General features: G+C 43.0%; 1 protein-coding gene across 1 annotated transcript in view; it reads left to right on the top strand.

Moving 5' to 3' along the window:
* The window catches only part of LOC142371025 (insulin-like growth factor 2 mRNA-binding protein 1), a 46,731-nt gene that overhangs the window by 9,212 nt on the left and 9,537 nt on the right, over window positions 1–27,982 (top strand). Inside the window, exon 3 of the mRNA XM_075453613.1 lies at window positions 24,398–24,446. Coding sequence (XP_075309728.1) covers window positions 24,398–24,446 — 49 coding nt within the window. The remainder of the gene's footprint in view (window positions 1–24,397; window positions 24,447–27,982) is intronic.

Here is a 27,982-nt window from a genome sequence, read left to right as displayed (position 1 = left end):
GGAAGCAACATGTAGTACTTTATTAGGCCAAATCATCACTGAAATGCGTGTGTTTCTCATTCATTATGAGTCCTGAGTGTGTCTGTGGGTTCATGTTCATGAGTTTTAAGAATTAGTTCATATCTTCAGCCAGCAGCATTTTTACAGACAGAAAATCAGCTCAGACATTGAGAAAAAGCATCTCTTCTGTTTCTTCTATATTTGGAGCAAACAGCCAGAATGAACTCGAACAGAAAACTATGAAAACATGGGCATTACTTTTGGTAAAATCCAGAATCCCACATCAGTCACATCTACTCCTGCTTGAATGACGTGGCTGTGACATTGATCAGCTTATTAATCACATTGATGGCTGCTGGAGTTTTTTTTTTCTTGGCCATGTTGTCACTAGAATTGCAAGAAATTGTAGATTTCGATGTGATTAGTATATTCCTTACAATTTCAAACATTTGTAATGACTAAACAAGCTCCAGCAGGAGCTCCATGCTTCTATATCCTCAGCCTTCTTTGTTATCAAGTCAATAATAAATAAAATAAAATCCTCATCATTTATCCTTCAAAAACAGTTTAAGAAATCCTCCTTTTCAAATCAGATATCATCATACTTTATCCTAACAAATAGCTGTGCTCTTTGTTTTCCTTTTTCTGTTACATAAAGTGTGCAACTTTAAAGCCCCCCCCCCCCCCCCCCCCAGCACTGGAGGGAGGGAGCAGCAAGCTGTGTTTGGATTTCCTCCTCTGTGACTGCTGGCAAACAGGAGGGGGAGGGCAGCAGTGGGTGGAGGGAGCGAGGGGGGTGCGACCAATCGTCTGGCAGGAGACGGGAGGAGTTGATAGGTCCTTCCTCCCTGCCCACACATACGCTGACTTTCTGTGTTCATACTCCCATTCTCCAGTTTTCACCTCTTTGGTACAGTATGTTCGTTCTCTTTCGTTTTTCCACCCTTTGTCATCGTCTCTTGGCATGTTGCCATGTTCTCTGCACCACTCCAACTTTCCACAAATCGAGACCAAGTGATAGAAATGTGAGCAGACAGACGAGCAGACTGGAAGAGAGAGATGCATGTGTTTTATATTTTCCCTGTATTTCTGGAGTATGTTGGACGCACAGTTGGACGGGCTGCTGCGACGTCTGTGGCACCATGAACGTATTCTGTGGCACCATGAATGTATTTTGTGGCACCACTACGAACGTATTCTGTGGCACCATGAACGTATTTTGTGGCACCACCACGAACGTATTCTGTGGCACCATGAACGTGTTCTGTGGCACCACCACGAACGTATTCTGTGGCACCACCACGAACGTATTCTGTGGCACCACCATGAACGTATTCTGTGGCACCACCACGAACGTATTCTGTGGCACCACCACGAACGTATTCTGTGGCACCACCACGAACGTATTCTGTGGCACCACGAAGAACGTATTCTGTGGCACCACCATGAACGTATTCTGTGGCACCACCATGAACGTATTCTGTGGCACCACCATGAACGTATTCTGTGGCACCTCCATGAACGTATTCTGTGGTGTGTCGGTGACAGACGGCTGCGCTTGTCAGTGATGGCTGTAGTTGTTGATGTCCTGAGTTCCTAACATAAAAGAATCAAGCCAGCCTAAATGCATTTCTCTCTCACTCAGTCCAGCTTTAAAGGCAGACCTGTATATCAAAATCGGATTCTCACTGTGCATTCGAAGGTTCAACCAAATTGAAATGGTATGAGTGTAGATATGCTGTCATAATAATCCACTAATTGTTATCTTTAGTAAGCAGAACCTGTGGCCTGAGCTACTCTGCATTGTCAGCCCTTCTCATAGGGAAAAAGCTCTTTTCTTCCAGGTTTTGGGGTCATTTTAGTTTTCAGGAATGAACCAATCGACTTCTTCCACCGCTGACTTTGCCGGTGCTTTTGCTGTGAGCAGGAAGTGTGGATTATGTCCTTTATTTTATCGCAGTGTTGTCACATATGGATGGGAAATGTGTTGGCCACATTGTGTTTCTCTCTCCATCTTGATTTTAGGTGTATCATTAGTGACTGGTCTTGGTTTGCACGTTACTCTTAATATTGTGTCAGTCTGTGCACTCATCCATTTTACTGCTGTGAGCTGTTTGTCTGTGAAGTCCTTTTGTGGTATATGGAATCATCTCGTCTTATACTTTCCCAGTGGAAATTCCTCTTTTGCTGTGTGTTGTTTTTAATAGCGCACACACACACATATATATATATATATATATATATATATATATATATATATATATTTATTATGTGTGTGTGTTTTTTTTGCTCACCAAAAATAAATTTCAGACGCATCTGGGTACATAATTGACACACCAGCACATGAGTAGGAATGGAAGTGGGGGAGGGGGCATTGGAAGGGATGAAGACAAAGAAGGGTGGAGGGTGGAGGCCTGTTGGTTGAGGCCCAGGGGTTGGGTTTGCATGGTGGTTGGGGGGTTGTGCTTCTATACGTTTGTGTATAAGCATATGCACAGGACCACTACACTTGTCATTGCACACAGAGGTTTTTTCTTTCTTACTAAATTTTCACAGCTCTAGAATGTGTCCCATCTCTGTAGAAGATTGTAGGTCTGGTACAAGCTATCTGTGAGCAGAATCAGATGTGTTGCTGTTATGGGTTGTGTTGTGAGTTATTTTGAAAAATGTCCTTCATTATTTTCTGCTCACCTGTGTCCCATTAGTCCCAGAGTATTTCTAGTCGTATCCTTTTACTCGTACTTGGCCAGTTTGATTGTTTGTTCTGCTGATTACCTGCCTGAGATTCCAGGGTCCAGGTGGATCAAACTGTATGGTGATAGATACAAAGCCAGAAATGTGCATATACATTTTTTTCACCCCAGATTTATAAAGCTCTTTTAGAAATGTCATTCTTTCTCAAAGCACATGCAGAAAGCTGATTTCCTCTGCCATGTTTAGCATGAATGGATGCAGACACTCCCCTGATATTTCACACCTCAATTAAACAGACATGACAATGAAAGCAACAGCAAAGAAGAAGCAGTTTTACTGAAAGAAAAGCTCACCAGTGAAGTGGAGAAAAAGGTTCAAATGATTGCTCTGCTGCATTAAAGTAACAAGTGGTCAGCTCTTCAGAGCAGACCCTGTAGAGGTAAAGAAATGGTGGGATTGTAGAGCCGCTCACACCTCCCATCAGACTGCAGAGGAGGACCTGCTACTGTTTCATCTGCAGCACATGAACACGCAGCCTGTACACCATACAGGCTGCGTGGAGATGGTGAGGAGACTGGGATGTACAGGTGCATCATGGGATATCTGTGGAAAATCCGAACCGTCTCTGAACACTCGGCTTGTTTTCAACAGAGAGGTCTTCAGCAGCCTTTCCGCAGTTGTTCATAGCCCCACAGTTACTGTAACCATGAGCACACCACTGTGAAATGTGACAAGGAGAAACCAAATCAGAAAACAATCACCGTCTTCCACAGCAGCTTGTGTTTTTTATTATGAGGCCTCTTTGTTAGATTCTATCTGGTATCAGGGTTGGGTTACTATGAAAACATGTGTCTGTGTGTTCTGCAGACTGTCAGAGGTGGGCACGTTCTTTCTTTCTAAAGTTTACTGGTTTCTGTGGTGACATGTGAACACAACACAATAAACTTTGTGACTTTCAGGTAAAAGTTTCATTCAATTTCAACTGGATTTCACTTAGTTTTATTGCTCAGAATACAGAGCTATGGAAAGCCTGCAGGGGTCCAAAAGGATGTGGAATTGATTGATTATTTTTTCTCATGTTAATTGTGTTAGTTTCATATCATGGATGTGGTTCTTCCCTGCTTAGAACGAGGTAAAACATTTGAGTTGCCTACTTAAAGGGATAGTTCGCCTCTTTTGACATGAAGCTGTATGACATCCCATATTAGCAATATCATTTATGAACATTTTCTTACCCCCTGCTGTGTCCTGTGAGCAGAGTTCCAGCCTCGTTTTGGTGTTGACGAAAGTAGTCCGGCTAGTTTGCTAGGGTCCCGAAAATAAAGCGTCTTGCTTCTCAAAACAATATGCGTTCAAAAGAGTAATACATTTGCATCACAAAATCGTCCCTCCAGAAAAAGTCAGACCTCACAATCGCTTGCCGCTATTTCTCTCTACCTTCGTATCACTACGGGCTGTGTTGACTGTGCAGGCTGAAGTGCAGACCGAGCAGTCCCCTGCTTCCGAGCAGTAAACACCGTAACAGGTGCGGCTATCGCTAGGTGGCTGGACACAGTGATATGAAGGTAGGCAAAAATACCGCCAAGCGATGTGAGGCGATGTGATGTCCTACAGCTTTATGTCAAAAGAGGCGAACTATCCCTTTAATGTGTAAACTCACAGCATATTGCACAGCCCAGTGCAGCTTGCCTCGGGACGGCTCCTCCCCGCTTTGTTTTCCATCAGACGCTCTCTCCTCTCTGTGGGCAGGATCAGCTGTCGGATCATAAAGACTGAGCGCGATGCGTCATAAACACGATACGCAACTTTGGGATTTATCTTGGAAGGTGTGTGACACAGTTTTAAACTATTCAGAACAAGCGTGTCTGTGTGCATGTGGCTGCAGAGAGGGGGTGGCTCTGTCTGACCAATCAGTGTGCAGCGTTTTTATGACACCACACAGCATGGGCTCGCCCCTGGTACCTCAGCCAGGTGGACGGGCTTCATGTCCCCACACAGCATGGGCTCGCCCCTGGTACCTCAGCCAGGTGGAGACGGGCTTCATGTCCCCACACAGTATGGGCTCGCCCCTGGTACCTCAGCCAGGTGGAGACGGGCTTCATGTCCCCACACAGTATGGGCTCGCCCCTGGTACCTCAGCCAGGTGGACGGGCTTCATGTCCCCACACAGCATGGGCTCGCCCCTGGTACCTCAGCCAGGTGGAGACGGGCTTCATGTCCCCACACAGCATGGGCTCGCCCCTGGTACCTCAGCCAGGTGGAGACGGGCTTCATGTCCCCACACAGTATGGGCTCGCCCCTGGTACCTCAGCCAGGTGGAGACGGGCTTCATGTCCCCACACAGTATGGGCTCGCCCCTGGTACCTCAGCCAGGTGGAGACGGGCTTCATGTCCCCACACAGTATGGGCTCGCCCCTGGTACCTCAGCCAGGTGGAGACGGGCTTCATGTCCCCACACAGTATGGGCTCGCCCCTGGTACCTCAGCCAGGTGGAGACGGGCTTCATGTCCCCACACAGTATGGGCTCGCCCCTGGTACCTCAGCCAGGTGGAGACGGGCTTCATGTCCCCACACAGTATGGGCTCGCCCCTGGTACCTCAGCCAGGTGGAGACGGGCTTCATGTCCCCACACAGTATGGGCTCGCCCCTGGTACCTCAGCCAGGTGGACGGGCTTCATGTCTCCACACAGTTGTGGATGAATGTGCTCATCCCTGTGGGCACTCCCAGCATTGTTACTGACTTCTTAACCCCTTAACGCCTATTGTCGCATATATGCTACAAACCGTTTGACTCAATCAACCAGCTGAGATAGCATCTTTATTCCCCCAATGCCGGTTAGTCCATATTCACTACGACTGCAAAGTGACGGACTTATTTCCTGTTGCAGATTTATATAAATAAATATGTAAAAAAAAAAAAAAAGGGTGAATAAAAAAACATTGTTTTTTCACTGTTATATTACTGTGTTTTTGTTATCTTATTATTGACCATTATGCCTGTTGTTGCAAATAAGCAACATACCAAAATATCTATTTATTTTTTGTGCAAAAGTGAAATGAATAATCTCAGCATTATTTACCATCTACTTAAAGGCTAAAACACACACAAAACATTTTTTTATATACAGCTATATAAATTCAGCCGTTAAGTTAAATAAATGTAGATGGCTGATTGTAAATCCTTGTTGCCTCAGTGATGTGATGTGTACGGCATGATCAAATGCTGTTTAATAGTTTAAAGGGGATAGAGAATCAAAATCATCTTTTTCACGTTTTTGGTGTTAGTTCTGAGTCTCCCCGCTGTGGGGAGTACACACGAAGTGCCAGCAAGTGTCAGAACCTCTGTTTCAAGTACTCCCCCTTTTTTGAATATCCCCCAGAAAAAGTGCCAATCCGTTTTTGTGAAAAAGTGATGTCACTTTTTCATCAATCGCCCCCCCACACCCAAATCCACAGCCACCCCGTTTCAGACACGCCCCTTCGGCGAGAAACAGGAACAGGTGAGCCTTCCAAGGCTGTGAAAGCGGACTACGATCGTTACATATTCTTCCCCCGGAAAGCAATGTTCGCAATCAATGGCTTTTATTTATTTTTAACAGCATCCCCAGTACATACAACCGCCGACTTTTCCTTTGCGCTGCGCATTTCACGGAGTACAGTTTCACAAAGCTTACACGATTAAGAGCAGGCTTCAGTCGGAATTTAATGCTCAGTAGAGGGTCAGTTCCGACAGGGACAGACAGACTGCAGCGAGCTGTGCGCTCCGCTGAGAAGCTGATCGGCTGCAGCCTCCCATCTATCCATGACCTGCACGTCTCCAGGACTGTGGGGCGAGCAGGTCGGATCACAGCTGACCCTTCTCTATTTGCACCGCTCCCCTCGGGCAGGAAGCTTCGGTCCATTCGGACCAGAACCTCCCATCACAAAAACAGTTTTTTCCCCTTGCAGTTGGACTTATGAACACTTCATAATCACCTCATAACCTGCCCCAGTCACTTTACCATCAATACAATTGCACTAATGAAGCTGCACTGTTGTTGCTCTGTATATTGGATACTGTGTATTGTTGTACACACCTTGTACATTTTATATTAATATATTTTTATTTTTTATTATTATATCCTATGTTACATGTTTGCACCTTATGCCACAGCAAATTCCTAGTTAGTGAACACTGTTCACTAACAATGGCAATAAAACGAATTCTGATTCTGATGAGCTTTCTTTCCAGTCAGTGTATTACTCTATAGCTCTGTTTTCAGTGAGAGCAAGGGCAGCCAATCAAGCATCGGCAACCGAATAGCGCCAACACCTACCTGCATTTCATAATGAGGTTGCCAGATAAGCTCTGAAACGACGCCAATAAGGGAAAAAGACGCATTCTAAACCCAGCATAGTAACAGCTGTTTCAGAGAGCCTTTTAGGGAGGTTCTGAGCCATTACAGACCCAACCAATGTTTTTTGGGCTACATATCACATCACAGAACAAGGATTAATGCCCCATTCAACCTTTCTTTATCACCTTTAAACCCAGCCTTGTGTAAAAATGTAAGCTGAGAATATTTCTGAGTGTTGGATGTGGTGGAGACGTGACTTTCAGCAGTCTCTCTATGTAATGATGCCATATTTCAATCAATCTTTATTTCTAAAGCTGCTGCCATAGTTAACAGAAATCCCACCTGCTGTACTGAACAGCTTAAACCATGATTGTCAGGAAGAGTGTTGGGATCTCAGTTTCTGAATCCAGATCATTTTAATGTCACTTAGAGAGGAAGTAGAATGTAATTTCTAACGATGGAATCAGCAAGCTCCTGTCCCAGAGTGAGCTGCTGTCATAATTCTGAGCCTCATATAGAAAAATCTCAGTGACGTCATGCTTTTACCCTGAGAAGAAGACCAATCTGCGTGGAGGTGAATCCTTGTGCTTATATTCATGTTCCCTGTGTAGTTGTAAAAGATCTTAGACTCAGAGTTTTCTGTTTTGAGGCACAGTATAGACTTTGCTGCCCTGTGGGACCTCAGTCCACTCTTGCTCTGGCTTGGTTCCACAATCTTCTTCTGTGCTTGGCAACAGGCTGTGATCCCCTTGGAATTTTGAACAATTTCCATCACTTTCACACAATTGGTAAAGTTTACTGCCTTGTTACTTTCTGTTTCTCTTGCCAAAGAGTTGAGTGTTGCTTCCACAACCCTCTGTGGTGACACGACACAAAAGCACTTGCAATAGAAACAGAGAAGGCAAGTGGTACCATACCTGCACAAAGTGTGCTCCACTATATATGCTTTCTATTGTTATTTTCCAGTGTTTCAATAGCTTGTTCTTTATTTTGTTACCTTTTTGATCTGAAAAGCACTTTGTAATGTGACATTAAAAAGGGCTTTATAGATGAGGCGGGATTCTATCGTATTATTTCTGAACAGAGGATAACCCAGAGAGGAAGAATGCAAACGGTGGTTATTTTTTCAGACAGAAAGCATGCATAGAGATGCAGATTAAGGAAGAATAGCAGGAAATGGCATCATTCAAAGCCTTATAAAGTTTACTTCAATCTTTCCATTTTTTTATTTAACTACAACAATATTAGATTTTAAATTTTGTGACTATAGATTTAATACATATTATTTATTATTATAGTGCATTTGAACTGAGCGTCTCCTCCTGTGTTTGTGTTCATATCTGTGCCTGTTAGAAACTTATTAAATAAAACCTTCCTGCGTGTTCATGGATGGAATGTTAAACTGATAGCAGACATTTTCCTCCAGCTCCTCTACTTCCACCTCTGTTGTCCAAGAACAACGGGCCTCTTTTATAAAGCATGAGGCAGAAAGGATAAAGCTGCACTTAATCTATGAAATAAAGTAGAGTAGATGCAGTAAACCAGCGAAAAACAATGATTTACATCAACCTAGCAGCATCAAATCCCATGCTACCGTTTATCATTCATTAGGCTTTTAATGAGTCTTCTAAGATAAAACAAATCTTACATATTGCTGAAGATTCCATTTTTTTATATTTATGTGTCCATACAACTGAAGAGGTGTGTGTGTGTGTGTGTGTGTGTGTGTGTGAGGCAGGCAGGCAGGCAGGCAGGCAGGCAGGCAGAGAGCTGAATTCTTGACATTTTTTCAGCAGTGAGGAAAAAGAAACTGAAGATTAAGGAACCTATGGGGCACCCATGCTTCTCATTGGCTGGGCTCCGGTCTGGTGGGAGGAGTTTCTGTAGCTGCTGGCTCACGTATAGAACTGTTGTTCCTTGCTTCTTCTTCTCTTGTCCGCTGTGTGTAAACTGTCATCCCACCAGCACTTTGTTTGAACCAGATAACTGATTCTCTTCCATCTTGTGGTCTCAGTCTTTGTAGAAGTGTTGAGAACGGTAGTCAGTGTCTTCACTAAAGATGACATCATCAAAGCTTTATTTAGCATATTTTGAGTGGAATAAATGGGCTTTTGGCTGATTCACAGTGACACCAGCGCGTACGTTCAGAAAGGCTTCTGGTCCGCGAACAGGCCTCTCTGCTCATGTTGTTTGGTGAAAGGAACAGCTGCGTAACATTTCTGTTTGAGGATTTTTTAAGCTCACAATATAAGAATATTAAACAGCGTTAGACATATCAATAACGGATATGTAGAAGAATTATCACTGTTTTGAACAAAAGCTGAAAATACAGAAGACCTGAAAATACCGATCAGATAACGAGAGATGCACCACCATCGGTCTTCATGTCCCTAATTAGCCTGGAAAGGTAACCAGTCTGAGAGCCATGTTTGCTCTAACCCCGCTTATTCAGACACGTGCATCCACAGAACGGCTTATGCCAGGGGCAGACTGACCAGTGTTGTTAAAAAGGTTTGTAAAGTTGGAGAGCTACTACACTGTTGTTCACATCTCATTTCTTTGAGTGGCTACAGCCAGACATCCAAAGGATCGGAGGCCGTTTTGCTCTGCTCCTGCTGGAAATTAAAAAAAAAAACTGTATGAACACGCAGGCCTTGTATCATACATCTGCCATGCATTCCTTCTATTAATGCACCCACTGGGATAAATGCATTTCCTTCTTTATTTCCATGTCTTATAGCTGAGCATGATGACAAATCTTCTAATTTAGTTTATGAGACCAAAAATAACTTTTGACTTTAATTCAATTTCAATTCAATTCATTTTTATTTATATAGCGCCAAATACAACAAATGTCATCTCAAGGCACTTAGATAGTAAGAACATTCCTGGTTAATTAAATTTGGAAAGAATCTTTAAAATTTTGTGTTTTTCTATTTGACCTTTTTAGGCTTTAAGAGATTTTTGATCAATAATTGATATTATATTATATTAATAATTCTCTCAGGGGCTGCAAAAGACATTTTCCAACAGTTTTAGCAGGCAGCAGTCGAGGTAGGTGGCCTGGCCCTTTAAGCACACAAAGGAGTGTAAAGTTTTTTGTTGTTTTTTTTGGGGCATTTTATGCCTTTATTATAGGACAGTGAAGAGAGACAGGAAGCAGGGGGCAGAGAGAGGGAAATAACACGCAGCAAAGGGCCGTCCGATGCGGGATTCGAACCGGAGCCAGCTGCACGAGGACTATAGCCTCTGTACATGGGGCGGCTGCTTAACCCACTACGCCACCGACCGCCCCAGGAGTGTAAAGTTCGGTCTACAGAACCCCCATAGAACAGATTCTCCATCATGCAGGCGTAATATGATTTCATGCCGTGTTGCATGGCTTTAATTCAGCTGTTGGAAAAGTTTCACCTCACTTCATTTGAGACAATTGTTTGAGAGCTTAAATGACTCTATTTTTCTGGTTGTGATATGCAGCTGATTAAAGCGACAGTCTGCAACTTTTTTTTAGTCATATTAGCTTGAACTGTCATGGGATTCTGGAAGTAGAATATTAAATAGGCTGTTTAGGAAAAATAACGAAATCTGTAGCTCCCTCTGAAGCCTGTAATCATGCTTGCAAAAAGCGAGCGCTCCCGGCTGTTTTTAACCAATCAAGTTAGGGTGGAGGAATCCTACCTGTCAATCACAGCTTGTGCACACGCTGCTGAGCGTGAGTCTGCCCCAGCTTGTGTGCGCTCACACTGGTGTGAACTCACGTGCACAACCTCGTCCACAGAGGGGGAGGGGTTTGGGGGGCGATTCGGAGCTTGTTAGAGGTTGGGGGAGGGACCTGAAAGTTGTATCAGTTCGAATTTTCCGACTTTAGACTCGGAATTTTGAAAACTTGCCGACTGCAGCTTTAAGTGTATGAAAAATGTGTTTTTGGTTTTCTGTCACAGTTAGCCTGGAATACATATGTACATCCATATTTGTATATTCTACTCTGTAAAGATGACTGACTTTGTCAGTTTAAGTTGAGGAAGGTGTGTTCAGTTGGCTCCAGTTTGGAGCTTGTGCAGCAGTGCGTTTGTCCAGGTAAAACTCTCCTTTTCCTCTGGCTGGGGTCAGAACTTACTAAAACTGTTTCACAGCCAATGTCTGCTCAGCACTGCACGATCAGGTAGATTCACTTTTAGAAAAAAAAACACCGTAGAGATGATTTTTGGAAATTGTGTGAAATAAACTTGTGATTTTCTATGCAGCTGACTAATTTCCAATGAGTTTGAACCAAACTAAAAGTCAATACCTTTCTATTAAATGCTAAGCTCAAAGGCAGCAGTGGAACCCCCTTTTGGGTATGTTTTCCTGTCTAATTGTGTGCTTTAAAGTAAGAGGATACGGCCCATGAGCTGTATCTAGTGCATGGCTGAGAATGATGCAGAGCTTTTTGTCCATTGATTTGATGAAGAAGTCTGGGCTATATATGTTCATGTCTGCAGAAGCCAGGACGAAGTGGGAATTTGATTTATTAATCAAGGAGCTAACTGAACATTTCAACCAGGGAATGCTTCAGCTGTGGTGTTGGCTTTGGTTGCTCTGCATCATCTTTCCCTGGACTCCTCTCCTTTTTGTCCTCGCAGTGGGATTTTCAAATAGTTAAAATGGAGGCTGTGCCGGCTGGTCACATGTTTGCCACACAGGCATGTGCTTCAGAAACACACATGCATACACACTCATGCACACTTCCAGGCAGACATACGTGAGCTGCAGAGGGCGAGGGAGTGAGAGGGGCCCCTCCCCCCAGTGAGAAAGTGTGTCATGCCTCCCCTTTCTTCAAAGTGGGCGTGTGCAAGCTGGGGGTGTGCCGTATCACATCCACTGCCCTGGCTCACGTGGTGTGTGTGTGTGTGTGTGTGTGTGTGTGTGTGTGTGAGAGAGTGTGAAGGTGCTGCAGTAGTTGCTCGTTGTGACTTTGGATGACACAAACACATTTTTACTTTGTGACACAACAACATGCAGTGTTGGGTGGTTTGATCCCGGGCTGATGAGCGCCGGCCGTGTTCAGGGGAATCCCCACAGTCTGTTGGAAATGGTTTTTCCAGGCTGTTGATGGTAGAAAAAAAAAATTGAGCCTTTCAATGTTTATTTTTTTTAAATTTTTGACTAAATTGAGAAAATTTGATCTTGAAATTTTCCCGTGTTGTGGGAAAAATTGGATTTGACAAAGTTTCTTCTCCTCTGAATTAAAGTTAATTAAGAAGAAGCTGCAATGCATTTTTTGATTTCTTAACTTTTAAATATTTGCTTCTGTCCAGCTGGATTTTTAATGATTAATAATTATGTGGTAAAATGGAATAATTAAGTGTTGATTTCTGCTAACACTTAATACCAGAAGTGTGTGTGTCATTGTCCAAATGAATGTTTGTATTTTTACAAACTATTTCTTCATTCAGGTAAACAAATGTTCTCTTCAGGACTCTGCAGAATTATCGGACTTCTGTCCCTTTTATATCAACTATAGGAAAAAGCAATTTTTCCAGTTTAATTTCAACCTTTTGAACAAACCTCCACTGTTTTTTTTTTTTTGGGGATTCTACAGCTTTAGTTTTCTCATTGATCTTCTAATGGTGGTACGTTTTTTCTTCTGAGCTCATTAAATCTCAGTTTACCACCTGCATCCATGAGCAAGTGCCATGTGGAAAAAGTCTGCAGAGAACACGAACAAATTGAGCTTTGTAGGGTCATTTAAGTTATTAAAAAAAATCCACAGGTTTTAAATGTATGAATGATTTTTTTTTTACTAATATATATGGGAGGTAATTGAAATGATTTTGAACTAAAGCATGGCACTAATGAGATGGTTTTCTGTACACGTGTACAGTTTAAATAAGCTGTAAAAAAAACAAATAGATTGTAGAAGTCCACAGAGGAAAACTGGAACAAAGATATTTCTATTTTTCCTGTTTGCTTATTTTTCAAATGGAACTGCACAAACAGCAGTAGATGTACAAAGGTAGTAGGATACTCGGATTTAGATGGATGTGTCGGCTCATTCTGCTGTTGCTTGCTCAGCTAAATCCACTGAAAACCTTCATTAGAGTTAAAATGTCTTGAGCATTATTTTTTCGTTCTTGAAAATGTAGCTTTTACTGCAGTTAGTTGGATGGCGGAGCAGGGAGAAACAGGGACTCAGCTGGCCCTCTGCTGTTCAGCTGCGTTTCTGTCCAAGGCAGGCAGGCAGCCTGAGTGGCTGGAAGTGAGTGGAGAGGAGACGGGCCCCTCTCCGTGCAGCTTCCTGATAGGCTGCCGCTGGTCCCACCCTGTTTCTCACTGATTCACTGACGTCAGCCCGCTCACACACCTCTCAGCTCTGTGCAGCTCTGTGTCTCACAGACACACACTCTGGGTTAAACAAAGCATGAAACCCCTCCTTGCTTTCTGTCTTCCTCCTTCTCCCCCATTTTGTTTTTGAGGAGGGGCAGATAGTCAGAGGCAGGACCCCCATCCACTGGAATGAACTTCCCTCCCAAGTGTTAGAAAGCAAGCTTTTCTTTTTTGCTTTTAGTTTCAGACCTAGAAGATGGTGTTGTCTTTAAAGAAATGGAAGCAGCAAATGGCCAGATGTCTTTGGACTTGTAGGTGCTTATGATTTGAATTGTGGATGATTAATCAAGAAATTCAACAGAATTTTGTTCTGAAGTATTTTCCAACCAGCAGATTCAGAACCTGAAGTTCTTTATTACTAAATATGTTTACACATCCAAAGAGGTTTTGTGTTCCATTTCTTAAGAGATTGGTTAAAAGATGTAATTGAGCTCTCAAAATAAACTGTCAATTTCTGATAAAGATTAGTAACATCTGGTAAAAGATTAAAACCGTTTTCACTGCACAATCTGTTCCTGGAATCAGTCGTACACAATTAGAGTTCTGAAAGTTCTCTCCGATGCAGATTATAGTTCTCAGGCTTCTTCAGTGACTTGTCCTTTAGCACTTCTGGATCTGAATGTTTAACTTGATAGTAGAAAACAATCTAAAGCCAGTTTAAAACGGGATTTGGTGGTCTGTAATGTAGTGATTGAGGTTGTGTTTATCTGTACAAATTTCTCAATGAAATGTGTTTGATTCGATTTTTTTTTTTCTTGAATCAAATCTTTAGCTATAAGCACCATTTGCACTATAACTTTTTACTTTAACTTTTACTATTTTTATTCTTTTGTATATTATTTAGATATCTTTATACTGTGTGCCTTATATATTTTGTGTATCCAAAGCCAAGAGCTCCTGAACTAAATTTCATTATGCCAATAAATATTCTTGATTTATGAAGACTCCAAAATGACTTTAGAATTCAGTATACATTAGAGCACATGAATTAAATTAATAATTAGTTTAGATCCTTCAGCTTCAGTCTTAAAACTATGAGCTAAACTTTTCACTTTGGTCGTTTCATTATTGGCTGCTGTGCGCTTCAAATGATTGCTTTAAAATGGTGAAGTGATCAGACAACCAGCCAAAAAGAAAAGTTTTGTGAATGAGTTTTGAAATAGTTTGAGTAGATGTGCTTTGAAGGGTATAAAATACACAAGATGAGTGTTATTAACTTCAGACAACAACCTTCCCCCTCTTTGATAATTGTCTTTAACACAATTGTCTGTTGTTGAATTTTCGCAGGTTATCTTACAAATAGAATTGATCAGTTTCTGAACGAACACTCACTCTAATCTATCAAAAGAGATAAAGATCATTTCTATATTTTTTAAATGTGATGGTGTCATGTTCAAAATCAAACTCATCTTGAGGATTCTGTTTCCGTTACACCTTCAGCAGAAATGCCTTAAAATGATTGTATCCCACTAACTGGAATAGAAAAATACTTTATTCATCCCCCAGAGGGGGGATTCTACATTTTTCTTGGGCAAATACTTTTCACAAAAAATCCCAGGTGAAACTGAATGTGTTGAAAGAAATGTTCCCCATCAGTTTCCTGTCATGAAGCACACAGCCCATGAAGCTGGAGAACGGAACATGCTCAGCAGCCATGTTGGAGTCATTCACACGTTTACCGGGACCGGGACCCGGCTGATAGCCGTGCGGTGTGTGAGACCACCTCCTCTCTTGCCGTAGCTCGGACCCACTTGATGAATGGAATGGAGGGACGCGTCCACGCTGCTGTGCTGTCCTCCCCCACTTGGGCTGCGCGCGCTGGGGAGAACGTCTTGTTGATAGTGTTATTGATGCTATTCTAAGCTGTATTTTAAGCTGCTTATTCCTCCCATTAATTAGTCTGAGACAGCGTGGAGTGGAAGCTTTATGCGGGGACTGAAGGTGAAACGCGCATCTGAGCACGTGCGTGTGAAAGGTGTATTTTACTCCTCTCGTGTTGTGTGTAGAGAACAGCAGGATCAAGCTGTTCTGTTGAAATGGACGTGTAGGACCCACATATCCATCTTTGCCACCTCTCAGTGGTGGAGGTAAAGCCCCGGATGAAGGGGTGACGGCTGGGGGAACACAGGAGCCGCAGGACCCACCCGCGGAGGGGCCAAGTCAGCTTCTCCTCTCCCGGGATGTGCTCTGTCACGTGACTGCTCACTCGTTGTAGTAAATAGGCGTTGCCTATGTAACATGGCCGCTTACTGGCTCTCACGTGCACGCCGCCCGTTCTGTGTACGCGCGAGGGAGACAAAGACAGGGCAGAGATGGCGTTACATTAACGGCCCTCTGATAACCATCTTCCGTCCGCGAGGCGGTGGGCTCAAATATCCAGCGGGAAGCAATAATATGAAGCTAGAACCCAATTAAATTAGGCTTCCGATAACCTGGTTCACATCCACAGGGCTGTAATCTATGGAGCGGATATCATTGTATCGCCACTAATTTTCCTTTGATATTTTATTCATCTCCGAGCTGCCTGTTGAAAGCCTTCTCCTCATCACACTCGTTCCGTGCTGCATTCAAGACTGAGCCCACAGCCGTGGAGCCATTTCCAAGAACCTGGTCTGAGGCCTGCTGTCTTCCCGCCCATACCACACGAGCACAACATGGCGGGCGGCCGGCCGGCCGGAGGGGGAGGGGAGGAGAGGGGAGGTGCTGTGCCACAGCTCAGAGAAGAGCTGCTCAAGGTGTTGAGGACATTCATACAGTGCTAAATAATTTTCATCTCAAAGGAACGGCTTATGAAGCAAACAATGAAAGTACAAAGCGGTCATGTCAACACAACTCGGTTCCTGTTCCCCCGGTGATATCTGCGCATGTTCTGAACCGCAGTGACATGGACCGACGTTTCGGTCCTTAACTCCATTTTTTTTTTTTTTTTTTTTTTACCACAAACGGATTGAAACGCAAACACGCGTTATAGTATAATTTCAAGTGAAAAAGGCTTTTCCTGCTACATAAAAAGGCTGTGGGCCCACCCGTTTCACCTTCTCAAAATGGAGACCCTCCTTATTGTGAAAGGGAGGTTTAGTCCAGCAGCAGCAGGCAGGGTCACAGTGGAGAACACAGCCTGAACTTTGACCCATTGCCTAATGTTGCACCCCCATAATGAGTTCCAGAACTGAAGCCGCTCTATTTTCAACATGTTGCCCACCCCATGTAAACTTCCCGTTGTCTTTTCTTCAGAGCAGCGGTTGGACTCTGAAACCTTTAAAGACGGATGCAGAACTATTCTCTACTCTGTAAGATTGTGCATGGATTAAAGTTCTCCGTCGCTGTGACGGATTTCCGTCAGCTGAACAGCCTGCATAGTTTGTCCAGACGGATTTTCCGTCAACTGAACTCAACTGGGAGATCGTCCTGATCGAGAAAGGGGAGGGTGGGTTGTAACGGGTGTTTGGTGTATGGATTTTATTATAATACTGATGTGATGTAACAGATTAAATTAACAGCAGTATTTGTTTTGATTCCTTTATGTTTGAGCCGCGCCCTCCCCTGATAAGTAAGGTGCGGCAAAAAAAAAAAAAAGGAACACGAGTTGTCAACGGCGGGGGCGGGGCTACAACTGCGTGGAAAAATGACTTACAGTAATTATTAGTCCTAGCTAGCTATAATTTACAAATACACGCCTTAAAATAGTATTTCGTTAGAGCAATATAGAAGGAATGCTGGACCGGTACCTGAGGCCTAAGTTACATGTTGGAAACCCCCATTAGAAAAGGGGTTTTTCAAGTCTGTGAACTGATGTCCACATAAGGTTACTCCTGGTCGCATCTTTAATTCGCTGAAAATCATCAGCGTTCAATGACCCAAACGGTCCAAATTATATAGTTTCAGCGTGGACAATAGTAATGGGTCATGCGCACAAGCATCGGCTCTGAGAGCCGGCTCTTTGTAGTGAATCAGAAGAGCCGGCTCGCATCAGGTGAGAGCCGACTCCAAGTTTTTTTTCCATTCGCTGCTTAGGTTTCACTTTCAGTGCTCAGTCCCAGCTCTGGTTACGACAGAGCTTTGTTATGATTGGCCAGCATGGCGACCAGCATGCGGTATTCACGTGAGAATTAAGGAGTTTGGTTCTGGTTTTGGTTCTGTTCTGTGGATTTGTTTGAATTTTTTTGGTTCATTTGTCCAATAAAAAAGTTTAATTGAAATAAACAAATGTAAAAGTGGTTTTGTCACAGAATAAATGCAAAGAATTAGGCAATTATAAGGTCTTTGCGCCAACTACAGGAGTTACAGTTCATCATAAACTAACCTACTTAGCCTTTTCACAAAGCTAACACTCTGTGGAATGCCATTAAATAGCCAGAATAGCTATCTAATGTGCTGCCACAAGAATGCATAGACTAAAACTTTTCCCCCCTTCCAGGCGGTTAAAATGAATGCGTGTGTAATCCACTGTGAAAGTTTTTATCCCTTGGAAACAAAACTGAACACTTGCATTAGGTCATAGGAAGGCATGTGTAAAATTGGGCTAGGACAGCATAAAGGACACACTTTCACATGTTATAGAATCATACAGTCTGCTGAGGCATCTGATCAAGTATCTCCATTATCCCTCCATTCCAGCCGCGGCCGCTGTATTTGGGCAGGATGGGCAGAGCCCCGCCTTCCACACCCCCAACCTTTCTTTTATAGATAAAATATAGATAATTATAAATTATAAATAAAATATTTATTTCAACTTCAATCACAGTGGGAATCGTATTACACCATATTGTGGCTTGTGACGGACTTTGCGAGTGGAATCTGTTTTTATTTTCGCTGAAATATAGCCTACCTCCAGTGTGGCTGCTTAACGTTAGATCTATGGCCACTGGCCAGGGCAGATGCCTGGTCTGCTCTCAGCTAAGCCCGGCCCCGCCGAACTCTCGAGCACATTCTACCAATCAGAATCACTGTAGGCCCCTACGTAGCATAATATCATGTTACATTTAGCGCGCCTGTATAGATGCTATTGGGGCAGGTGTATGATCTGCCCTGGACATGGAAAGGACTCAAAGGGTTTAAGAAATATATTACTCCGCCCATCTAGCCAGTGGGAACTTCAGAGCCGCCAAATTCCCCTACAAACTTGTTGGATAAAACGGATAACTATGTCGGATTTGATGAAGGATATTGGCTGTTTAATCCGGATTCACGTTTGTGGTAGGTAAAGATTTTACTTTATAGTTGCTATCTTACAAAGTTTAAGTGATTGTGAACGAAGTCTTTGCAAAATGGGAAACTGGGAGGGATTTAATGAAATATCTTAGCTTGATGAGCAAAGGAATGTTGAGACAGTAAACAATGTGTTGACAGCTTACATGTACAGTAGGTTACTTGTCTGCTAGCTTAGGTTGGAGCACTCTCGGTGTGTGTGACATGAAGCATTTTTCGGAAAAGGCAAAAAAACACGAGTCCAGCAAGGCGCATCTGAATTGTGCCATGAAATTAGCCATGCTAGGTAATGCTTTGCGACAAGTTTCCCTCTAATTGAAACGTAGGCAGTATTAATTCCTTTCACAAACTTTCTCTTCGCTCATTTTCATGGGGCTTTTGTGTTTGTTGTATGGCAGACTTTTATGCGAGTGCGCACATCTCCCCCTGCGTATGGTTGCATAGACTATTGGCCTATTGCGTATGCTCCATAAAAGCTTGCATTTTGATAACGCAGATCATCTGCCCCGCCTATTTTTCAGACCACGAGCCGCTACTGCTCCATTCCTTGCATAGAACCAATGTACGTTCTGTATTGAGGGCAGAGGTATGGCTACATTGGTTTCCGAAGGGGTACAAGGGGGGAAACTCAATCTGATGTTTAATCGTTAAAAATTTCAGTCAGACGACTTTTTTTTGCTTTAATCCCTGGATTGTGGGTTCTCAGAGTGATGACGGTAATCTGTGGCATCAATTTGAAAAAGAAAAAAAGTCATTTCTTTTTGCTTCTATAAAACAGTGTGGTTTATTAAAGGATGTTTTATCACCTCGTTTTTTCCTGTTTAACCTAATAACTGCACGGTACTGTGTTTTAAGGAGGCTATTACAAATAATTACGTTAAATGAACAATTGATGTGGTTGTAATGGCCCTATCAGATGGCCACTTGATGTCCACATCCCGTACAAGTGCATGAACCATTTGATAAAACACATCAATGGTATTTATGTTGATCTACATGTTGATTCTATTGTATTTCCTGTTGTCTTTTGACAAGCTTACCTGGGTCTGGGTCCATTAGCGGGGGAGCAAACAACAAGCCCCGCACTTCATTTACACTTTCACACATGATGGTGATGCACACCAGTCCTGGCTTTAGAGGCATACGTGAACAGGCCGACACATGGCCTGTTTTATGATGGCTTAATATGACATATGATCATCTGCTCAGAGGAATCTCTTGTGGTATTAAAAAGAACCCAAGAACAAAGCTGTTCAAACTTTCTCTGCTTCAGTTTTATCAATGGTAATCAACTGCAGCGCTATTTTTTTTTCTCAGTAGCCTATCTAAGATAATTGAACAAGATAAAAGTGTCCAAACTGAAGCTTCTGCTCTTAGTTTGACCATAAATCCTTATTCCAACTGCTCCCATCCACCGCTGTTTTGTTGGACACGGTGGTCTATGTTAGCTTGATTTAAAAAATATTATGGCAAAACAACATGTTGTAAAGAGAAACTTAATACTAGAAGGACCTACAGAGTTTAGTGTGATGCTTCATCTTCTCCTCTGACAGCCTGCTAAGCTGAAACTGTAGTGTAATTACATCCAGTTTCACACAACCACTGCATACTAATATGAAATATGATGAAAAGTTGTTAGAAACTGTGACTTCATATGGAATATGATACAACACTTCCAATCTCGTGTCAAAGCTGAGGAGGAAGAGCGGTCGCCTGCCCATTGGACCAAAGCTCCAGGAGTTGAACCACTGACCTTTTTGGGCCACATGTCAAAGTGTCCTTTGGCCAGACACTGATCTCCACATTGCCTGCAGTGTATGAATGATTGGAACAAAAAAAGCACTGTGCATTGTGAGTGTGAGTGTGAGACGAGTAGTGTACAAGCGCATTGACTGGATTAAATGGCGACCCATTTACACCATGGTCAGAACTTACCATCAAGTCTGAATTCATAGATCCACGAAGACATTAATGTGAAATATCTCATGTAAAAACGGTTTCTGTGCTTGTGACAGTTAATAAAACGAATAGAAGTGACTTAAATGATATTAGTTTCATTAAAGTAAAAAGTGGATGAATGTGGTTATTGATCCAAAAGCCACTAAATCATGTCAAGCTGAATAACTCACTATCATTGGGAACGTTTAATGGAATTGTTTTTTTTTTTTCAATTTCAAATAATCAGTTTGAAAGCAATTTGCTTTACAGCATGAATTTGAATGGCTCCATCTGGAATAATCCCTTTAAAACATGAAACCTTTCTGGTGCGTTTATGTCCAAAGGTCAGATATAGTGCTGAAGCACGTGGCCATGTGCAGTTACAGGTTCACAACTGTTACCACTACAGTAAAGCTGGTAGCACGAGTCATTATGTAACAATGACAATATCACAGACCGCAGGGAGGCAAGGAGATGGGATTAAGCCATGGTCTCACTAAAGGCTTTCCTCTTAATATGTGAGACATGCAACCATCACACATTTCCTCAGATGGTGCATCATGTCATTCTGTGGACAATAAGATCTTATTGACATACTTGCCACCACAGACGCTTCTATAACCTTTAACAGAAGCTGTATGATTAGTGTGTGCATGTATATTCCGTAATGTGCATGTGTTGCTCTGATAAGTGCCTTTCTGTCATTTTCCTTGTGTACACACTTAACTTTAAGAGAGACTGTTGTGTCGGCCTGCGTTCCAGCTACAGTACAGAACTGACTGCTGCAGGCATCACGACTGATAAGGCCCACCTCCAGCAGGACGATGAGATCATAGATGAGTGCCTGTACATACCTGTCTCAAACACACATGTCACACATGTCCTTGAAAGGAAATAAATGCACAGACAGACCATTGTTGTTCATGTCAGCGTCCCGCCTGCTGCTGATGAAACCCTTTCACATTGCACTCACACGCCTGATGTTCGTGGGTGTTTCTGACCCGTGTAAAAACCCTGCTCATGCATGTAGATATGTCACAGCTTACTCTGCCCAATAGATTTCTGAGGCTGCTCCCAACTTCCAGACATGGGGTTGGTGAAGCTCCAAAGCAGAGAGGTGGTGGGAGTATGTTTAAAGCGTATAAAGGCTACAGACTGGCTGGATGTGCACACTGCCTTGGTGCAGTCCAGGGGCATCCTCTCTCTGCTCTGAAGAGCTGACCCCTGACCTTTAACCCCTTCTTAAACCACAGCCTTATACTCTCCTCCGCCTCCCTTGAAAAGCACACTCCTGTCATTTTCTAAGCATTCTCTGTATCCTCTCCTTTCTCTCTGGTTCTTTGTCCTTAACATTTAGCTTCAGACCATTCTGCTTTCCAACCAGTGGAAATGGAAAGCAGCCCAGTTCGTTTCAACTGTATGTGTGAACACACACTCGGTGTCTTGTCAGAAATGGTTGCTGCATAGACATACATCGTCAGGGTGAACAGGCTTAGGTGCTATCTGACTGACGCAGCTTTTGAACTGTTCCTATCAGTGTTAGAAGAGGCAGCCCTTTTTTCTTTGAGTCCACACCACGGAACGTGAAGACCATTGTAGTTTTCTGGAACGTTGTTACTAAAAGCCAAGTGTAAACGGAGTTAAAGCCCTGGCTGTGAGCTGATAATGTTACTCCACATTAATAACTATAGGAATCTATAGGAACTTTAGCTGCTTGTCAGATTCTGACCGGATTCACTGCAGATAAAAAAAAAAAAAGTTTAACTTTATGCGTGAATTGATTTTCAGTTTCAGTCTTCTGATAAACAGAGATCTGTGCATTCATGCTCCACTCCTCTCATCACATTAGCAACATAAAGCAGTTCTTAAAATCTCTTAAAAATCAAATCTTAACAAATAGAATACACTTGAATATAATTCAGCCCTGACATGAAGTTTGCAGATTGAAAAGATTGTCTTGGTTCAAGCCTTGAACATAACATCAAACTGTGTCTGATGTGAACAGGAGCTAAATGATGAGCTGTTTGACACTGAAGTAAATCTGCAACCTCACGCAGAACTGGCATTAGCACTACATCTGTCACATTTAATGAAACTGTCTGATTGAGAGTACGTATAAATTCAGCTGTGGTTCCCAGTGGAACCCACGAAACGAATTAAATGTAGAAATACAAGACAAGACCATGCCCCATCTTTAGCACAATCAGCGACCACACCCAAATGAACATCAGAAGCTTTAAACAACCCCCTCTTACCCATTCTCTCCTACAATGCTAAAGCCCACCCAAACCCCCAGGAGGCTCCAGCACAGATGAATAGTCTTTTGTGCTTGGCGAATACCTGCCAGCCTCCATCCTGAAAATAAAAACACAAAAAAAGCTCTTTGATCTTTGGTCAGTGCTTGACCCTCTGCTAACTCCAGCGTCCAGCTCAGCTGAAAACGCACATAAAACCCCCCATAAACACCTCTGCATGAGTAGCTACCTCCATGGACATTAAAACCTTCATGCCCTCTGATGTACCCAAACCCATGTGTCACCTACTCATTATCCTCTCCAATGCCTTTGTAAAGCACCACCCTCCCTCCAAAAAGCACTCGCTTACAACCAACCCAACCCCCATCAAATCTCCATCAGAAAACTTATTTGACCCCAACCATCGCCACCTGTTTATCCTCCCTTTAGCCCATTGGTCGAAACCATGGCAACGGCTTAAGCATGGGCGGGAAAGGAAGATGGATGGTTGGGCAGATGGACAACAAAACAACTTGCTTCACATTGCACATATGTTCTGTCACCACTCTGTCCTGTTTTTCTCTTTAAGATGTATTTCTCCTACAGCAGGGGGATTAGACCATACAATTTCCAACTTAAATACATATTTTATTTTCCCAAATAAGTATTAGTATCAGGTCATTTTGCATTTAATACACGTAATGCACTTTGAAAATGGTGACTAGCACCGCCTTTACTGATTTTTCTGTTTTGATTTTAGCTGCATTTCAACACAATGACAACAAAAATGATTAGAAGTCATCATCTTAAATGAAAATCGAATTTACAATGAAACAAGAAGGAAAACTACTTGTAGACCCCATCCCTGTATCATTGTACAAAGACACAGGTGGTAATTATTCTACTCAAAACCTTAAGCCCATTTTTACAACCCAAATCCAATCTGCATCATGTTGTTCTGTCAGTCAGTTCTGGAGTCAGGGTTACCAGCATATAAACAGCATGTTGGACACAATGTGTTTTTTACAAGGTATGCACACTGCCTGGCCAAAAAAAGAGTCTCCACGTGGAATTAAATAAGCAAGTGTTCTGGGCTTGTTACGTCGAGGTTCATCAATGTTATGTGCTAAAAAGTGAGCTCAGCTAACCACAGAGTTTTAACTCCACTGAGAGGTGTTAGATGCTGTGGAGATGACAGTGCAGTGCTCCAACTCCATCATCAATGCAAGATGTTGAGGAAGAATTAGTGCCACAAGGTGAATGTGCACTGCAGTCAAAGTTAAAGGTGGCCCAACAACTGTTTTCATCTTAAAGGTGGTCCTTTAAGAGTGTGTGACTTTTTGGCCAGGCTGTTGTTTTGGTGACAATAAGTGAAATGTGCTTGTAAAAGAAGAGTTCAGTGTGTTGTCGTGCACACTGCTTGTGTGTAAGTTGTGTAAGCGTCTGTCGCCTATCCAGTCCTATAGATGGAGGTCAGTGCGCTGCTTTGGTTTTGTGTTCACATCAAACAGAATTTATAACTTCAAACAGATTATATCTCTACCTTTTTTAGGTTATTTTTCTTTCTGTTTGCCGATTTATTTCTAATTTTCTCATTTTTCTGTGTTCTTCTGCCCACAGGACTAGGAAATTGCAGATCAGAAACATTCCACCTCACTTGCAGTGGGAGGTTAGTTCCTATTCCCTTCATTATTTTCTTGCAGTAATCGTATATATACAGTTGGTTATGCCTCAACCACATTTTTTCCCCTCATCTCTCTTCTGTGAAATTAGTTGCTAAAATATATGTCTGCTTCCATATACAGATGGTAAAGATTTGCTATAAAATGAATACAGCCGTCTTCCATTCATACCCAGCCAGAATGTGTCAGAGATAAGTGGCCTGTAGAGTATTCCAGCTTCAACAGTGTGCTGGGATCCAGCCATCCTCACCTCAGTCATGTGATCATCACATGCTCCCAAAAAGTCCAAATCAAACCAGTATATCATTCGTTAGCTGGGATATTTAAATCTTTTCTCACAACATTTACTGACCATCTTGTTAAAGCAGGCACTGAAGTGAGTAACAGGAGTTTAAGTAAGTTATTCCCTCTGCTGGAATCAGCTGCAGAACCACCTGAAACTGGAATGTGCTCGGTATGTTTCAGTGACCTTGTTGGCGCATCTGGCTTAAGGTGTAATGACTTCTGCTTCATTATGACCAGCAGTGAAAGATGAAGAATCATTTAGACATTTTCTGTTAAGTTTCTGAGGTTTAGGCTTTAAATACAAGTTTTTATGCCTCTTTTTTTGGACGTACATTGTTTGCAGCAATTTGAAGCCAACTCTTGTAAAATATATATAATAAAAAATTTCAGACGACATGATATCATGTAAAATAAAGATAAAAACCACAAGAAATAAAAATGTAGGTTGTACAGTAAAAAAGGAAGGAGCCCAGTGTTGCTATGACATTTCTGTCCAAGATGAGTGCATGTGAACTCATCATAGGAACTGTAATCAAACACTCTTTCAAATCAAGTCAAATTTATTTGTAGCACATTTCATGTACAAAACAATTCAAAGTGCGTCACATAAAATAAAAGCATTTCAGCAGGGAGTGGAAGAAGCATTAAAATACATAAAAGAATATAAAGAGAAACAAATAGGCAAGGCAAGGCAATTTTATTTATAGAGCACAATTCGTACACAAGGTAATTCAAAGTGCTTTACAGCTACATAAAATCACAAGAAGGCAATAAAATCATTAAAAAAAGAAAAAAAACATAAAAGATAATCATTAATTAATTTAAAAGTGAAGAGTGCAGATAAAATACTTTCAGTTGTCATATACACAGGTAAAGAGAACTGTTTTCAGCCTGGATTTAAACATTGTCAGAGTTGAGGCCTGTTTCACATCTTCTGGAAGACTGTTCCAGATTTTAAAGTCTATTCTCTGAGCGACAGGAAGCCCGTGCAGAGACCTGAGCACTGGACTAATATGGTGGTATTTCCTGGTTCTAGTCAGGACTCGAGCAGCAGCGTTCTGGATGTACTGCAGCTGTCTTACAGCCCGTTTAGAGCCCAGTGAGCAGGCCGTTACAGCAGTCTAACCTGCTGGAGACAAACGCATGAATCAGTCTTTCAAAAGCCCTATTCGGACGGGACTAGTTTAATGGGGGGACCTGGGGTAAAGTAATAATAACCGGGAAATCTAGTCCCGTCCGAACGCGCCATGTCAGTAAAGATAGCGGAGTATGTCAGTAAACTTTGCCGAGAATTCTACCTCCTGTGAAACGGTCCGGAGTATCTCCCATAGGTAATACTAATCCCGTGCGAATGCGACCTTCGGTAATAAGTACGGAATATGTCGTCACATCCTTTTAAAGAGAGAAACAATTAGGTGTGTGTTTGCAAACATGGAGGTTCTGGATGAAGCGCTGCTTGCAAGCACGCATGGTCGGCGCCATGTCTGTTTACAGATGGGGTTTACGGAAGTGAAATGAAGATGTGCATAGCATCCAGGATGTGACGGTTGTGCATAACCAACAACTCCTCCCATGTTAGATGAATATTACAGGGATTTCTTGTCCCGTCCGAATTGGTAATTTCTTCTCCCTGGCGTCGTCTGGTTAACCAACATTACCATACGTCCCCCCATTGAACTAGTCCCGTCCGAATAGGGCTTTAGTCTGGTTTAGACACTATTCCTTTGATTCTGGCAATGTTTTTTAGACGGTAAAAAGCTGCTGATGTTACAGATTTAATGTGGCTGTTAAAGTTCAGGTCTGAGTCCAATATTACCCCGAGATTTCTAACTTGATAGTTAGGTTTTAGAGAGAGAGTCTCAAGGTGACTGATAACACTTTCTCTTTGTTTCTGTGGGCCACAGACAATGATTTCAGTTTTGTCTGAGTTTAGCTGGAGAAAACTTTTAAATTCATTTAAAAACAAGCAACAGTCCAGATAAATTCAAAGATATCGTGCAGATTTCATGCATAGACACATGAGAACAGAAATGTTTTTAACCTGGATTTAAAAATGTCTCCATCTGGTGAAAGTTTAATCTCCACTGGCAGTTTGTTCCACTTGTTTGCAGCATAACAGCTAAATGCTGCTTCTCCATGTTTAGTCTGGACTCTGGACTGGACCAGCTGACCTGAGTCCTTGGATCTAAGAGCTCTGCTGGCTTTATATTCTCTGAACATATCACAGATGTATTTTGGGCCTAAACCGTTCTGGGATTTGTAAACCATCAGCAGGCTTTTAAAATCTATTCTGTGACTGACTGGAAGCCAGAGTAAAGATTTTAAAGCTGCTGTGATGTGTTCAGATCTCTTAGTCCGGGTTAAAACTCCAGCAGCAGCGTTCTGGATGAGCTGCAGATGTTTTAAGACTTAAGTTTCAAAGTACAGAGCAGAGTTCTCCTCAAAGTATTCTGAAACACAACAGCTTTGTCTTTAACGGTCAAAGTTGTCCTTACATTCTGCCCCTGAAAGCATGAAGCTGGACTTGTATCAGCATCTGAAGGTGCTGGGAGGGTGGCAGAGCGGGAGGGCGCCCCAGCAGGCGCCCCAGCAGTCGCCCCAGCAGGCGCCCCAGCAGCAGCCCCAGCAGCAGCCCCAGCAGGCGCCCCAGCAGCCGCCCCAGCAGGCGCCCCAGCAGCAGCCCCAGCAGCAGCCCCAGCAGCCGCCCCAGCAGCCGCCCTAGCAGGCGCCCCAGCAGCAGCCCCAGCAGCCGCCCCAGCAGTCGCCCCAGCAGTCGCCCCAGCAGCCGCCCCAGCAGCCGCCCCAGCAGGCGCCCCAGCAGCAGCCCCAGCAGTCGCCCCAGCAGTCGCCCCAGCAGCCGCCCCAGCAGTCGCCCCAGCAGTCGCCCCAGCAGTCGCCCCAGCAGTCGCCCCAGCAGGTGCCCCAGCAGCCGCCCCAGCAGTCTCCATACGGGGCAGTCTGGATGCTGGCAGGTGTCATGCCACACAGGCTGACTCAGTGCAGATATTTGCAGCTCTTCAGGCATGTTAGTGGTGGCGACTTTATGGGTCGGTGCTGATTCATGGAGCAGAAATCCCAAACAAAGGTGACAATATTTTGATGGCTCAAACAACAGGCCGTAATGCATGTAATACCTGGGCTGTCAGTCCTCTCATTGCCAGAATGATTGCACAACACACATCTTTGGTAGGAGAGAAAAGGTTTTATTGCTTTTAGTTTATTGTGGGTTGATCAATGT

This window comes from Odontesthes bonariensis, chromosome 21 (genome assembly GCF_027942865.1).
Source record: "Odontesthes bonariensis isolate fOdoBon6 chromosome 21, fOdoBon6.hap1, whole genome shotgun sequence".
Lineage (NCBI taxonomy): Eukaryota > Metazoa > Chordata > Actinopteri > Atheriniformes > Atherinopsidae > Odontesthes > Odontesthes bonariensis.
This window is presented reverse-complemented; position numbering and strand designations above follow the sequence as displayed.